Source organism: Watersipora subatra, chromosome 1, assembly GCF_963576615.1.
Source record: "Watersipora subatra chromosome 1, tzWatSuba1.1, whole genome shotgun sequence".
NCBI classification, from domain to species: domain Eukaryota; kingdom Metazoa; phylum Bryozoa; class Gymnolaemata; order Cheilostomatida; family Watersiporidae; genus Watersipora; species Watersipora subatra.
This window is the reverse complement of record NC_088708.1, coordinates 10,130,354-10,146,074: the sequence shown is the minus strand read 5'-3', so window position 1 is coordinate 10,146,074 and position 15,721 is coordinate 10,130,354. Positions and strand designations below refer to the sequence as shown.

The following is a 15,721-nucleotide window of genomic DNA, read 5'->3' as shown; positions in this document are numbered from 1 at the left end:
TAGAAAATGAGTAACAAGTAATTTAGTAGTAATCAAAAGATTTTTGAAGTGGGTAATCTGTTCTCCCAGCGATATTCCTTTGCTGAGATATAGCTAATAATAATCACTGTTTCTAATTGCAGCCATCTGCTGATATTTTCGTTCTCATGTCATTTTTGGCTTTTGAGCTAGTAGAGGCAGTATCCCAAACTAAGATTCTTTACAGCTTAATAATGTGAGCACATCTTTGATTGTAGAGGGAAATAAATCCCGACACAGTGTGGTCTCTGATTCAAGTGACCTTGACAATGAACCACCGCATAGAAGTCGATTTACCATGCCTCGAGAAAACATGTCTACAGACTCCCACATATGGCTCTTGCGCAACCAGTCGACATCTGGTAACTGTGAACCTGCGCAGGCAGTCGCAGATAAGGCTGATAGTATGTTTTTATTTTACTTATGCATTTTCATTCAAACCTTGTCAGCCAAATGCTGCTCTGCTACTCAGGGAATGTAACTCCGGGAATGTTACATGGGAATGTAATTCTCTTTGCAGATTCGATTGCTACATCAGGTTAAATGAACATAAATTATTGCGTTATCGCGTATTAGGTTGTGGAATGAATTAAACACATTACTGTTTGTTTTTATGGAAATATTCGATCCAACGCGAGGATTTTAACATATGAAGCAGGTCTGTGAATAAGTTAAATCGTATATTGAAGTTCCATCATATTGCTAACTGCAGCGGGCTGTGAATGTTTTCTTGTAAACTTGATGTTGGCAGCTGTTAACAGTTTTTGTGCTCATAAAAATAAGTGTAGCAAAATTTTTTAAAACATTTTGGTGTAATGCCGTGGTTTTATGATGAAACATTTAGTTCTACATGTATTCTATTATTAATTCAATGTGCTGGTTATGAGATAAATTCATCTGTATGGACTGAATCAAGTTCATATTTGAGAATGCTTCAAAATAATGCTGGTGAACTGCCTAACAGCGAGAGATTAATACTTTTATAACTACAGTTCTGTTTTGCAAATCTTGATAGTCAAGTATGGAAATCCAAAAACCTATTTGAAAGCTACAGTGAAACTTCTATTAAGAAATTAATTCATTTTGGAAGCCGTTTCGTAAGTAAAAAATTTCTTAAATAAAAGCTCATTTTAGCATATACATGCCCTAATCTGTTCCAAACCCCAACAAAGCTCGGGCGTAATATTTATATAAATTATTAATACATGTTATGGTTAAAACCTATAACAAACCCTCATTAGTATTATGTTATTATATTACTACTTAATGAGAAGAGAAAGTACACATAAATGGAAGAAAAGAGAATTAATGAATTTAAAAAAAACATGATTGTTCACTTTTGGCGTTGGCCATCTACATGTAAATGAGGCTAGGCAAAGACAGCAGAGAGTGGGAGAACGATGGTCAGAAGGGGTTGGTGTTGTATTGTTGTCTTGGCTTTGTTTTCCTCAGACTAAATGTTTTAAAAGCGCGGGTATAAAATTTATTTACATTCTACAAACTAAAAAGAAACTGTTATACAGAAAATTCAAAACTTAAATTGCTAAAAACTAAAATTGTCTTACTCTTTATGTGACATATAATAACTCTAAATTATACAACGAACAAAAAATAATTGCTTGTCACTTACCGACTTTCATTAGCAATTGAAATTAAGTCAGGCGCGTTGTGCGTCATACCCATAGGAAGTACACAGGCACAAATACGAAACAAACGAACGCGCCAAATACAAAACAAACGAATAGGCCGGAAATACAAAACAAACAAACGCGCAAAATATGAAATGAAGGAACGCCTCAAAATTCGAAACAAATGAATGGGCCAAAATCTAAAAGGCCTTTAAACGTATCTAGAAAGATATTTTGTAAGTCGAAGCAAAATTTCTACCAAAAGAATTTTCGTAACTTGAAAGTTTCATATTTGGAGTCTTTCGTAAGTAGAGGTTCCACTTAATTTTGTTGTGACGAAAAATTATTTGACTATTTACAAATAGTGGCAGTGATACAATAAACAATTTTTTCCTAAGTAAAAAATTGTAAGGGTGTATTTTGAATTGTTGCCAGGATTACCCTGTTATTTTCAACATGATCACATTGAAGCTGTCTTGGTTACTAGTTTCCATGCTTGTTCTTTCTTGGGAGGAGGTGACAGCCACATCAGACTCTTTGTCCACAAAAAAGTAGCTTATAAGTAGAGGGATGGCTGATTATCTGTCCCAACAAAAGAAGCTGCTTGGTTTTTACTGGGAGTTTAAATCCAATGAGTTAAGACTGGCAGAGGGAGTTTAACGAAGAAGCTTGGAAGTGATCTCCCTTTATTGCAAATTCTGGATTATATGAATGACAGAGATTGCCATTTGGCCACACCTTCACTCCCTCGTCCTTTGAATGATTTGAAGGATACAATGTTCAGATGGTTGCAGTAGGGAATGCTATGATGTTAAATGATGTTATTTTCATTGTGTTTGACCCGAACACACACACCTGGCGTCTGAAAGAGGTGTTGAACCATTTGTGGCAGGTGAGCCTAAACTGAAACCTAAAAAATTGAAATGGTTCTCGCTTCCCATGAACATCTGGTCTGTAAAAATAGAGGGAAGACTGATGCAGGAAAAGTAACAGCCAACAGGACATGGCCCCAATTGCTGTACAAAGGGTATTTAAGCTATTTTAGAACGTTCAATCATTGCAGATTTATTTATCAGTACTCAAGAGGTCGCTGAGTCACTCTACGATTTTGTTTCAAGACATACCTTTCACTGGGATCCATGTTGTTAAAAAGCATTCAACACAATGGAGAGGGGCTAATGCACGCCTCCATTCTGGCTTAGCTCAATTACTTGTGAACCGCCTATCCTACAGTGAATATGGAGGGAAGCAGGTGATAGTCTATTATTCACAATGATGAACGAAATTTTTGTGCGATGTGTCAGGAGCTATTAGTTGAAGACCATCAGCTATTTTAAACTGCAACTTTCTGGCCAATAGTTCATTTTGGGACTGATCAAGCTTCTCTCAAGTGGCTATTACAGTCCACACTCAGGCCATCTGATCACCTGTTTAGCTTGGGAGTCACATGATTGTTCACACGTGAACAAAGTAAGGGACAACTGCCTAGCTACATGTATGTGAATGGACTTAACAGACATTTCTGCACGAATGATCAGCAACATGCCTGCATGGTGTGGGAGGACCAGTGGAATACAGATATCCGGCGGCTATGAGAGAAGTATTGAAAAAAAAAACGTCCAACAAGTAACACCCTAATACCTCGGGACTTGCCAAGTACAACCCTGTGAGTCTGTTTTTTTCTATTTTTCTCTAGGGTCTGCCTCCTCCCCAAATAAGGCCGTTTCTCTCCCATACTGGGCGATCGGGGTGTGAAGGCTCCTGAAGGAAAATGACCTTTTTCTCTCAAAAATGTTGGCTCAGGAAAGCGGAAATTATTTTATCAGCCCAGCATCTGTCTCTGTACCAGGTGAAGTATGTGTGCTTTAGAGCAAACTCATTGCAGACTGGTATCTAGTAGCGCAAGAGAGGACAATGCAACAAGCGCATCATGCGCCGGTGGCCGAAGAACATTAAGCTGATACATAGTTATGGCTGGTTATGGAGCACGTATCAAGAGACAAGAATTATTTGAACAAGTCTAAGTGGCAATACTTACCTTTTGTAGAGCTTACCCAGTTACTTGGTCTTCACTAGATAAGTGAAACTAGCCATCACATAACCAAATGGAGAACAACTGTTGTGTGCGATCTCGAATTAGAAAGGGCTATTGGAGGTATATCATCAAATAAGCTACTGACTGTGATGAGGCTTCAATGGTATTGAGCAGTTCCAACAGGAGTTGCTTGGTATTGTGTCAAAAATCATCAATCATGCCAGCAGACCAAGAGGATGGATCAGAGGCGGTCGTGTGAAAAAAACCTGTACTCCAAGCGTTTTTGAAAAATAGTTGCGCTAAATCCTTGCCAACTGTTACCACCCACCCACAATGGCAATAGCATGATACTCTTTTTGGTGAACCATTGCACTCAGTAAAACAAGACACATGCCATTTTGCAGGCTCGAAGAAAATTTGATAGGGAAGATGTTAAATCGAACTATAACAAGTGTGCTCTGAGCATTGCTTGGGAGGCAGGATTATAGAGTGTGGAACAAGCTGTTGACGCAAATAATGAGACCTCTGAGCCACTTTGTATAAAATAACTGGGGAAGAAGACATTATTTATCCTTTTCTTGCGACACCTTGTCGAGCAGTCTAAGCATTTTGCCTTCACATCTGCGGAACTATTAAAGGAGAAGCTGATGGAGGCAGCAAAATTGCTGCTCTCCTATCAATACATGGTTCCAAAAAAGTGTAGAACCACGGTTTACGCCGAGAACAAAACTCTGGATAAAATTATCCCTTAAAGGGTGAGACAAGACAGCTGAGTTCAGCTCAAGTGTGTCGGCTCACACACTGGCACGTACTTAATTGTACCAGATGTGTGAGTTATAATGAAATGGTGTGAAGAACAGATAACACAAAGGGCACATCAAGCCACCTGTTGGTGATGAGCAGAAAAGTACACGAGTGGAAAAATGAGGACAGCTAAAAACTCGAGGATCCCAGACCAATTAAGTTAAGTACTAAGGACTAAAGTGAATGATAGCCAAGGCCTGCTTTATGCAATGATATATAAACGCTACTCCCAACATTTGATGAGATAATGGAACCCGAAGCATAATCTGCCACTGAGGCGGAAAGTGCCACAAAAACCACTACCCAAATGCAGTGTCACCCGAGTCAGAACCCAAACTGAGGAAGTCATCTGGGAATCTAAGACCTCAAATGGTACGAGGAATATCTGACTTTATCAAGTGATCAGGGGGTTTAAATTCAGAATTGATAAGGGGCAATAAAGTGAAATGAACAAACTCTTGAAACTGGGTGGACCTGAAAAGGGTTGAAGCGATTTTGTTACTTATAATACTCTATTCCTATTCTTGGGAGATGGTGATAACTGCTTTAGATCTAACCAGTTTCGATAAAGTGGTAGAAGGCAAAAGGTGGTTGTTTACTACTTCTAGTATTAGAGGAAAGAGCTGTTTGGTTTTTGTCAGGGTCAGCTATCAAAAGCCTCCAGTCTGTTGCTTAGCCTCATCTGAATGATGACTTCGCAGAAGTGGGAAACTTTATGGTGAACCAAGGAATCGTCGTTTGTCTATACAGCCCTGCAGCGACCACACTGATAATGTGTGCGTATATGAAAGTGTTTTTGTGTGTGCCCCCTAAAGCAAAAAACCTATTGGTAAATGCTGCCTTAGATAAATACCATGCTGATATAATGCGCATTGCTCTGTGAAGAAGCGGAAACAGGAGTGAAGGAAAAGAATTATGGACATGAATGATATTGGTGACTGCGTGGGTGAGGAAATTATAGGGTGTTCTATTGGTCAATCAACAAAGCTCAGAATTTAGAAATATGGTTATAATACTTGCTTGAGGAAAAGAAGAAGCTTCCACAATTTCAACTATGCCTTGTCACGCTAAGTTGCCGGAATTAATATTGACTGAATAGTATATCAACTAGCAAGGAGAGTTCGAGTTGACTTGTATACTGCAACTGTATTAGTTCAATACATTTAAATCATCTACTGGCGCCATTGGTAATGGTTACTTTATGGTAGTTGACACAGGAAGTCAACAAATGTGGCTCTAGGAAGACTAAACCAGTTTGTGTACAATTGGATCCTGCATCTCTGTTAAGTAAAAAAAAGAGAAATACAGCACATATTATATCAATCTAATGAGCTCAAGTAAAACTTATTGTTGTGGTCGTGAACGAAGACTTTGTAGAAGAGTCTATTAATTTCAGCGATTATTTATGAAGTAGCGAGTGACACGATCTACTTCAAACTGTATAACTAGTTGTGCTGGAGAGCAAGGAGAGAGAACTCTCCATAAATATAATTGTTTCAACTGATCTGGTGTCTGTAAATATTTTACTTTTATTTCTCTATTTTATTGGTAAGAAAAATATCGTGGAATGCAGAACTAACTTATAACTCATATGGGAAATATTCTACTTTTTTGTATTACAATTGTGTGTTTGGTAATAGAAGAGAGTTTGTCACACACTGTTTCTCTTTCAATATACCTAATCATGTCCTGTTTTCCCTTATGCTCAGTGTGAAGGTGTTTTCCCATTGGCTCTTTGTAAACTATGTAAGTTGCTAAACAAATTAGCTTTTCTCAACATTGGTTTTTCCTGGTCAGTACTACAAGGACCAGATTATTATGAGACGCTGACCGTGACAAACCAAGTCTTTGATAGCTTGATCTTATTTGGAAGTAGAAACTCAACCATTTTTACAGATCATATCGTAGAAGCATCCTGCAATGACTAACCATCATTTTGCTATGCTTTTGCATGATTTAGATATTAACGCTAAACACTGCAAATGAAAAGCTTTTGTTGCAAGCATAAGAAGCTTGCGCTATAAGAGAAAAGACTTTTTAGAAACAAAAAAGTTAAGAAAGCAATCCTTTTTTCCCATTTGTAGTTTTTCTGCAGCAAGTTTTTGTCGGCATTCTAACTAATTAATGTCGCTGCTTCTTCGTTTTGTCAGCTAGTAGTATAAACAAGCTTTTTATGTTTTTACTTACTACCACCATTAAGACAATGCTAACAAAATGTATCACATGTGGACCAGTCTTAGTCTTGGTCTTAGTGTATGAACCAGCTTTATTTAAAAAATCTTAAAGCAAATAGTAGTTTACCTGACCTAACATCCCAGACAATTCCAAATCATTGTGAACCAGATTTGACATGGCCTCAAGTGTCAAACTGTTTGTGCTAATGCTAATTGCCTTTGACAGTGTAAATGTTGCTTGCTTCATCTAGAGCTAGATATAGACAATCTGCATGGCTTTCCCCAACTCACTTTTCCTTTTTACCTACTCAGATTACCTTGTATTGGAGCTCTTGAAGCGTCTAATAACTCAAACTAATATTTTATCGATTTGCATGTAATCTTCTGAAGAATGAGCCTATTTATGTCATCTAAAGATTACCAAGCCAAAGTCCAGCGCAATCTATAATTATTGCTTGTTGGCACCAAGGTGCTGCCATCTTTGGCAGATGCAACAAGAAAACAATTGTACTGTGTCTAATATTAAGAATACTTTTACCAATGGAAATTACAATTGAATTGAAATTTTTATTCGTGGTGGCACCACAAACTTACAGTGTTAAGGTCTAAAGTGATAACGGGTGTTTTCTGGCAAGCAAACATAAAAACACGCCAGCATTGGCTTACATGTATATTAAAGTTAAAAGACAACTAAAATGTCAGATGTAATGTCATATGCTCCATCCTTTTAAATAGTTGATGCTTTTTTATCTCAGCTAGAAAATACCTAAGTGTCATTAAATGTTTAGAGACAGCTGTACATGTGCAAGTCAAAACTTTGGAGCTTGCTTATAGGTTAATACCAACACGCGTCTGTCAGTTTTCGCCAAAAACAATACCAAATTTCGCTAGTGCAGATGTCATTGCTTAGAATTCGGCTATAATAATTCTGTCACAATGTAAGAGATTTGTTTGCCACCATCGGTTTAAATAGTTACTGCTTGCCCAGTTTCACAAGGATTTGAAGAGCTTCTGCCATAGTGTTTCAGAGGAAAGTATCTAAAAGAAAATGCGATTTGCTGAGCTAAACAATATATATATATAGATATATATATTAAATACAATAAGCCATTAAGAGCAAGCAGCTATATTTTTGCTACGAGTGCAAAGCTCATCTAACTGAGCATTTGTAGGCCACCTGCCTTATCTCTTCAAAAAAAGAAAAATGATATTCAACAATCTTAAAAAGTTGGCGGTCTTTCGCTCAGCACTTAGTGAATTTATGTAATCATGAATGGGCTTATTCTTCAACAAATCACTCAGCATTTAATAAAATTTCAGTGGGAATTAACAGTGCTTAGATATTATGGTCTGGCACAAGCTGGGAACAGATGGCCATGCGTATTGTCTATTTGTAGCCTCCAGTGATTGCAAAGCAGAGCTTAGTAGGGGTCCATCTATGTCACCCTATGCCATGTTTATATGTGCCTCGGCCCGTTCAGGTGACTATGAGACCTGCACACCCACTCTGACCTATGCGAAAGCCAAACAGTATAAGAAGAATGCTAAGTGTGTCGAAAACACCCGCGCTGAATCTGGCTATCACAGTGGCGGTACTACCAAGCAAAATCAACTGCTTCATGTTGAAGGCTTGAACAGTTTAAGCAATGAATTCAACAAGTTTCAACTGAAGCAGGTATGTCGTGGTGATGTTGCATCAACATAAACGTTGTGTAAAAGATTTTTTTTTTGTGGTCATTTGTAAGTGAAGCTAGTGTAACCTACCTGCTTTAGCATGAAGTCGCAGTTGAAGAGCCAGAAGAAGAGTTTCCACCACCTCCTCCAGAGGTGCTGCATGAGTACCATGGTGAACCAATTGGCTATCGATGTGTGTCACATGAGTTTATGGCTCACAATGAACTTGATGCACTTCAACGTCCTAACACAACTAGTTTCAAGCAGTTGAGAACCAGTACTCCTAGAAAGATGAGTCAATACCCGAGTGCCCTAAGCAGCATGGTCACCGTCTCTAGCAACAATGAGGAACTGCTCATGGCTTATCACAACTCCAAGGTTCTTTGTGATTTTTACTCGTCACCTTTGCTATTGGTTGTGAAGCCGATTTTGCATGATAAACGGTCATCCATAACAGATAATTTTTATTTTTTAGAAAGTTGTACTAATGTAGGATGAAATGTGACTGACCCCACATGAAAAAAAGTCAAAGACGGTTACTTCGAGTCATGTTTTGCGTAGCTTTATAGAGTTTTCAACTTCTTACTTCATAAGAATACATTGCATTTGAGTAAAGCATCGTCTGGATTCCAGGATATCCGTGACTTGATCGTCTTCTCTTGCAGATTAATCCACTGAAACCAGCGCTATGCGAATCTCCACAGCGTCTGTCTACTTCAACTAGTGCACAAAGTTCCATCGCAACTGAGCCTGGAATCAGAATGTTTACCCAATCTCCTCCCCATCCTGAGGAGAGTAGACAGGCTGTGTGTGAAGTGCCCATCTATCCTCCGACTCTGCGGTCCAGTATGTCACTGCTTCTGTATACTAGTTCATCTATGAGTTCATAACTATGATTTACTAGGGCAGAGCAACAACAACCTTTCAACCAGTGTGTGATTTGCCTAGACTTGTCGACTAACCGTGAATATTTATCAATCAAGCTAATATTGAGAGCAAATACATGCAGTTTTGGCTGTCTTTTTCACAGTAAACACATCGGTAATGCAGTTTGATTTTTATCTTAGGTCCAAACCAAATATGTGAAACTACTAGCTACTAACTAAATTACTAACCAGCTTGTTTCAAGCTTTGAATAAATCTTGGAAGTTTTTTGATACTCCTGCATGCATTGGCGACAATTATGACAGAAATTACTTGAAAAATGATTTACGATGTTGACCTTTCACTCTCATATTATCCCCATATAAAGGGTGAAGTTACTTCAGCGTGTTACTTGTGATTGTCCACTATCAACGTAACAATTCTGACTGTCACAGCAATATTTCACCATGGGAGAGAAAGTTTGCTGGCAGTTGTAAGTCAAGTACCTGTATGCACTGCCCTTTTATGCTATCATTCATATGCATTTCTGCAGTGGTTGTTGGAATAAAACTCGGATCACTCTGTTAACAAATGGAACCAAGTCTTCTTTCATTAAAAAAATGAAACGTCTATCAGTATGTGTTTGACCAAACACTTTTTTCTCTATAAACTGTCAATGGCTATATATTTTTAGTTGGTATCTCACAGCGGTGGTCTTAACGAAAAATCTAAACATCCATATCAGTTAAAAATTATTGCTTCACAATATATCACGAAATAATACTGATTAACGTCTGTTCATAGAAAGAAGCTTTTCTCGGTTTACCGTACTTTTCGGACTATAAACCAGACCCCTATATAAGCCGCATCTGCTTTATTTTCCAAAAAATGATAATAAAACAATACATAGGCCGCACCTCTGTATAGGCCGCAGAACTCAGGACAGTGCTTTTTAACACGGCAGCAACTTTGCTGTTTAAAACGGAACAGTGTCTAACGGCACTGTTTCGTATTAACCAACGCTTTTTAACCTAATGCCTAAGGGAACAGTATCGTTAGGCATTGTTTCGTATTTTCTTTCATCACTGAAGGCGCAATAACCGTAGATTATGGTTAATGCGCCCTAGCGGTCAAAGAAAAAGCCCCAGAATAGCCGCACCCTTATATAAGCCGCATGGCTCAAATCATCAGAAAAAAGTAGCAGCTAATAGTTCGAAAAGTGCGGTAGTTTCCCCTTTCACTTTGTTTTGTTCACGAATGGTGTCACTTATTATAGTGAACCATTTTAACTTTTCAATATTTGTCAACTGCTTCACAAGGCATCAACAGGACGTTTAACGAATGAGTTCTTGCTACAAATGCTTTTTTATTCCTTCCAATAAGATACAACACGTGTTTCAGATTTTAGCTGCAACAAAACTGTTTTCATTCATTGTATTGTTGTAATAATTCAATAGTTGCAAATTAGCATTCGATTGTTATGTAAAAGAAACTTGTGCAATTCTGTAAGAGAGCATTGGTTGGTTACACACACCTGTTTTTGTAATACACAGTCTCCCAATGCTGACAATGTTACCAGAGATATTGTTATAGCGATTTCTAGTTATATAGCAAATATTTATGTAGTAAAGTCTTCTAGGAAAATAGCGTCAGTATCGTCTATGATTTTTATGATTAAGAAAGAGTAGTAGTCAACCCGTCGGTCAGAATAATTTCAGCATTACATTGAAATTCAACCTTTAAAGGTTGACTTGCAACAAAATTCACATTACAGTTTTTGATATCAAAAGATTCACCATGTCTTACTCTGTTGTGTTGTAGGTGCAAAATATGTGGGAATGTGATTGCAAGCTCTTAAAAGCTCAAAAACGAACAGTTAATTGCAGCCACACGAGACCGCCGTAGTTTGGATTCTTTTTTCAAAACGGCTCAAATGTGACGCAGTTGTAGGAGATGGCTTGTTTACACTTTCAAGCAACCTCATTCGTCGAAATATTTTCACAAATATACTTCACGCATTCAATAAAACCATGTCTATTGTTCTTACGTGTCTGTTATATCGTCATTGTAATAATGTCATTTTTAGCACTGATATCTTATAACTTACCGTAAAAATTCGTTAAACTTTTTAACCATAGCTCGAAGGAGTACATATCATTGTCTGATAATCGTGACGAGCCTGTTGGTCACCCGTGATAATCGAAAAGTGCTGCAAAAATTATTTTTCGAAGTTTTGGGTCACATGATCAGATTACGACTTGACGATTATAGTTCAAGCCGAAACAAACCTGTAAAGTAGCGAGCATCTATATTTGATACGGGGTCTTTGGTGAAACCCGAAGTGTTTGTCATAAACTAGTGCTACGATAAGTTTATATTGAGCTTTTTATTGGCCTTTCAATTCACGTGAGAACATCACGTGACAAGACAATAACCAAATTTCATGACTACGTCAGAGAAATAAAGAGATTCCAATCTACGGCGGCTTTTCGTTTTTGAGTTTTTAAGAGCTTGTAATCACATTTCCATATATTTGGCACCTACAACACAACAGAGTAAGACATGGTGAATCTTTTGATACCAAATAAACTATAATGTGAATTTTATTGCAAGTCGACCTTTAAAGAGCTTCAATGTACAGTGGAACCCTTCCATACGGCATTAATTCGCTCCCGTATTGGCATCGAAAGGCAAAAATGTATTATAAAGGGGTTTTAATTTAACTAATGAGTTAGCCACCTAAATACCCACTTGAAGCTAAGTTTTAGTATGTATTTTACAAAACTAAACTTTAGATTAGTTATAATCGTAATCTTTATCACCTGTTTCCGGTTTCGTTTACATTATAACTTATAAAGAATAATGCTGAACTGAGAGGGGAGAGCGAGGGTGGGGGAGAGAGAGAATCGTATCTCTTTCAGGCATTGTGAGAGGGATTTCAGTGAATAGCATATCGGCATCTTTGTTATTTCGACGTATTCATCACAGACTGCCTAATTTTAATTTTGAGTGAAACTTTTGTTGATGTCATAGGTTGAACAAAATGTATGGATGGGTCGAAAAAACTTGTTCCTTATCGTAGGGCGAAAGGATCGTATAACAGTGTAATCGTAATCCTGGGGTGCACTGTACAGTCAAACTGTTAATTAATAACTTGAAACATTCCCACTAGTTGTCGTCTATACTTTGGTTGCCTTCAAAAATGTATTGCATCCTAATATGTAATATTATGTTTGTTTTCATTTCATCAAACGTTGCCCTCCTACTTGCAATAACACTATCTACAAATTTGCTTCTAGTAATTATCATTGATTATGATTAATCATTAGCTGTTGCTCAAAGTACCATGTTTTAGTGGCTTCACAGATAATTGTTTTGGGCATTATCGTTTGGTAAAAAGCATTGTACTGATGATTTTACGACCAAAGCAGCTAGACATGCATGTTTCTTAGATTAGTCTTTACACGCATACTTGCTACTTTTTAATATTACCCACTTCACTCATATTTTAAAATGCTTTTTAATTTACTTTCAATCATTTTGTGATGCTTTTTTCAGTGATACTTTCAAAGTCCTACCAAAGGCGGGAAAAAGTACCTTAATTGTGAAATTATTGTTTCTGGTAATTTTTCAAATTAACAAATAAGTTGTGAACGATGCAGAAGTGTTCTGAACAAACACGAACGCGGACCTAGTGCTTATGTCATTAAAATCATGTGCTGTACATATCAGTTTATGCATCAGTACAAAACGTTGGCCTGACTAGTCCTCACTTACTACACATTTCTCTTATTGCATAAAATATTAGGCCAAAGAATTTAGATTTGTTACAAATCTGTGTTTGCTGCAGATTATGCGTCTGATCACTCTAGTGATACAAATACAACCGCAGATCAAGAAGCTCACACGAAGTATTCATTTTTGCACAGTCCTCACCCGCACATGAATAAGAGAAAGAACAAGCTTTCCAAACACAGGCTGAAGTCGAGGTCAGTGTAGTCCATAGGCGCTTATCTTTACAGTTGTGTTTGATGGTACATGTAGATAAAAACATCAAATGTGACTATGCGTTAAAGTAATTATTACAATGGTAAATATAATGTACTAAACAAGCTGATCATTTGTGTACAACATAAAGTGTTGTCTTCATTTCAACTGGTGGCAACTTATTCAAGTATGTTTCTAAACATCCTCTTCATTTTTCTTCATTCGAGACTCCCCAAACACTCAGGAAATTTTGACCAATTCATAATTTGTACTTTTTTAGTTTTTTGAAAGCTTAATATCTTCTGTTCATCTCAGTTTTCGTTTGAACTCTTATGCTCAACTCTGTCATAAGTTACATGTATGTTCTAAAGACTGACAAAAATGTTGATGTACACTGAATCTAAATCATAGAAGTGCACTTGGAGTTGGCATTTAAAATTGTAGTTATTCATTTTCCTGTACAGTGTCCATAGATTCGCCTATGCTGTTTTAACTTATTGGGAGAATCTTGATAAGAATATGATCAGCAAAAATTAACTATTTGATGCAACTAAAGGTTTATTATGTTGAAGCCTAGTTAGAGCAAACATAACCATCTGAAAGGCAAATCATTGTCAAAATTTTTCCGCAGTGTCTTGTAAAGGAGCAAATTGTTGGGTTAAATGTAGCAATAATGGCTATGCCAAACCTCCTACTCACTGCATGAGGTCAGCCGTCATTAAAAATAAACAGATTTTATGAAATTCTATTTACTTATAAAATGATGGCTCACAAATTATTCATGCCACAAAATGTGCTAAAATGAAGCTACCGTATATGTCAAAAATGTATGCAAAACATTTGTTGAACAATAAAACAAAAGAAACTTTGAAATGTTAGGTTAGGCTTAACTGACTTCCTACTGGCATTGATTACAGAACATTGATGCCTGGCTGCATATATTTTTCTTGTTCTCATTCTTCACTGGTGACATTAAGGTTGTAGCAATTAGAAAGCTTCTCCGTCAGCTCGTTTCTTAACGCACAGTTTGTCGCGCGTCGTGTATTTCTTAATGCAGGCGATTTATAAAATACTAAATTAGACGAAAAATAACTTATAAAAAACATTTACTCATATAAGCCAATTACAATTGTTTACAAAATTTTTCTGAGCCGAGTTAAATCAAAATATAATGCATCATAAAGAAATCTCTATAAGCCGCCATTTTGAATTCTTACAAATCTACTTCAAACCATCAATTTTGCTATCTAAAATGCTCTCAATGGTCTTAAAATGAACTCAACCTATTTGCAAGGGCCGGTAATTACTGAATCAATCCTTCTCATAAGCCTTTCAGACAACAAGTGCAGTGGGGTTTTCTCTATGTGAAGATTATTACTACTCTAAAATCAAAACTTGGCAACATTTCAGGTTCGGCCACGATAGGTCTCATTTATCCTGTAGAGCTTCGCGGTTTCGGCAATATGGAAGTATCTACATTACAGATATGTTTCATATTTTAGAGACCTTAGCGATGAAATGAGCACAAATTCTGATGATAATATAACTTATGGCATCCCCAATAAACGAACTATGGTATCCAGTGCTTCAGACAAAGGCTATGGAACTAAGACCAAAGATACTGTAGACTCCCATAAGAGTCTAAAAGCTCGGGGTAAGCTATTCCGAATTCATTTTCCTATAAGTGGTACTCAGATTGTACTTGGAGGTTGTACTTAGAAGATGTGTTTGAAAGTGACTAAATCATTTCTATCTACACGTCATAATTCAGGTATGAGTTATGACGTGTAGATAGAAGGTATGAAGTCACCTGGATTCAGAGTTGGGAAATCATGATTTGCTGGACAAAATCAAATTCTTTTGATTTTTAAGATTTTGTGAGAATTGATTTTTTTTCTTTCATTTTTGCTCATGTAAATTGTCTGTGTACTGTATTACATATCAGACTGTTGGTGAACCCACTTTTCAATATTTCTAACTTACATGCTTTATTTTCCTTACCGTAAAACTTCTAATTACACACCAACTTTATTTAAATACCAGCTCTATTTGACCGCCACTTTGACATTCTTTGATCTTTACAAACCCATAATAGCAACTGATCAGTAGAAAAGTGTCTACAAAATCATACTAATAATGACTCAGTTACATCAATAACAAGTAATTCTTTGGTTGTTTTTGTTCGTATCGAAGTCCATTTTTCAACTGCAAAGATTTTTGTTTTTTTTTGTTAAAACTTTAAAAGCAACGCCATAGAAATAATTAATAACTGTATCCGGCTGATAGTAGTTCCCTGTTTAACGCGGTTTTGATACTTCAGCGCATATGAACTAGTTTTAGGCTAAAAGTTGTGCTTATAGCTCGCACGGCTAAAAGTTTATCATTATTTGTGCGAAATGCAGTGCGTAAAAGTTTTGTTCCGCAAAAAAAAAGTATTTGGACGCTAATATTAACTAGCTCAGCTGTGCAGAAAAAGAGTTGAGGTCAGAAGACATTGTGGAAAGTATTAAACAGCCTGAAGAAAATGAAATCCGTAA

The 15,721-nt window shown here is 37.0% G+C and overlaps 1 protein-coding gene across 1 annotated transcript in view; it reads left to right on the top strand.

Moving 5' to 3' along the window:
• LOC137403723 (cell adhesion molecule DSCAM-like) overlaps positions 1 to 15,721 on the top strand; it is a 47,988-nt gene that overhangs the window by 26,032 nt on the left and 6,235 nt on the right. Inside the window, exons 15-20 of the mRNA XM_068089743.1 lie at positions 237 to 422; positions 8,141 to 8,334; positions 8,433 to 8,711; positions 8,999 to 9,179; positions 13,048 to 13,186; positions 14,687 to 14,838. Coding sequence (XP_067945844.1) covers positions 237 to 422; positions 8,141 to 8,334; positions 8,433 to 8,711; positions 8,999 to 9,179; positions 13,048 to 13,186; positions 14,687 to 14,838 — 1,131 coding nt within the window. The remainder of the gene's footprint in view (positions 1 to 236; positions 423 to 8,140; positions 8,335 to 8,432; positions 8,712 to 8,998; positions 9,180 to 13,047; positions 13,187 to 14,686; positions 14,839 to 15,721) is intronic.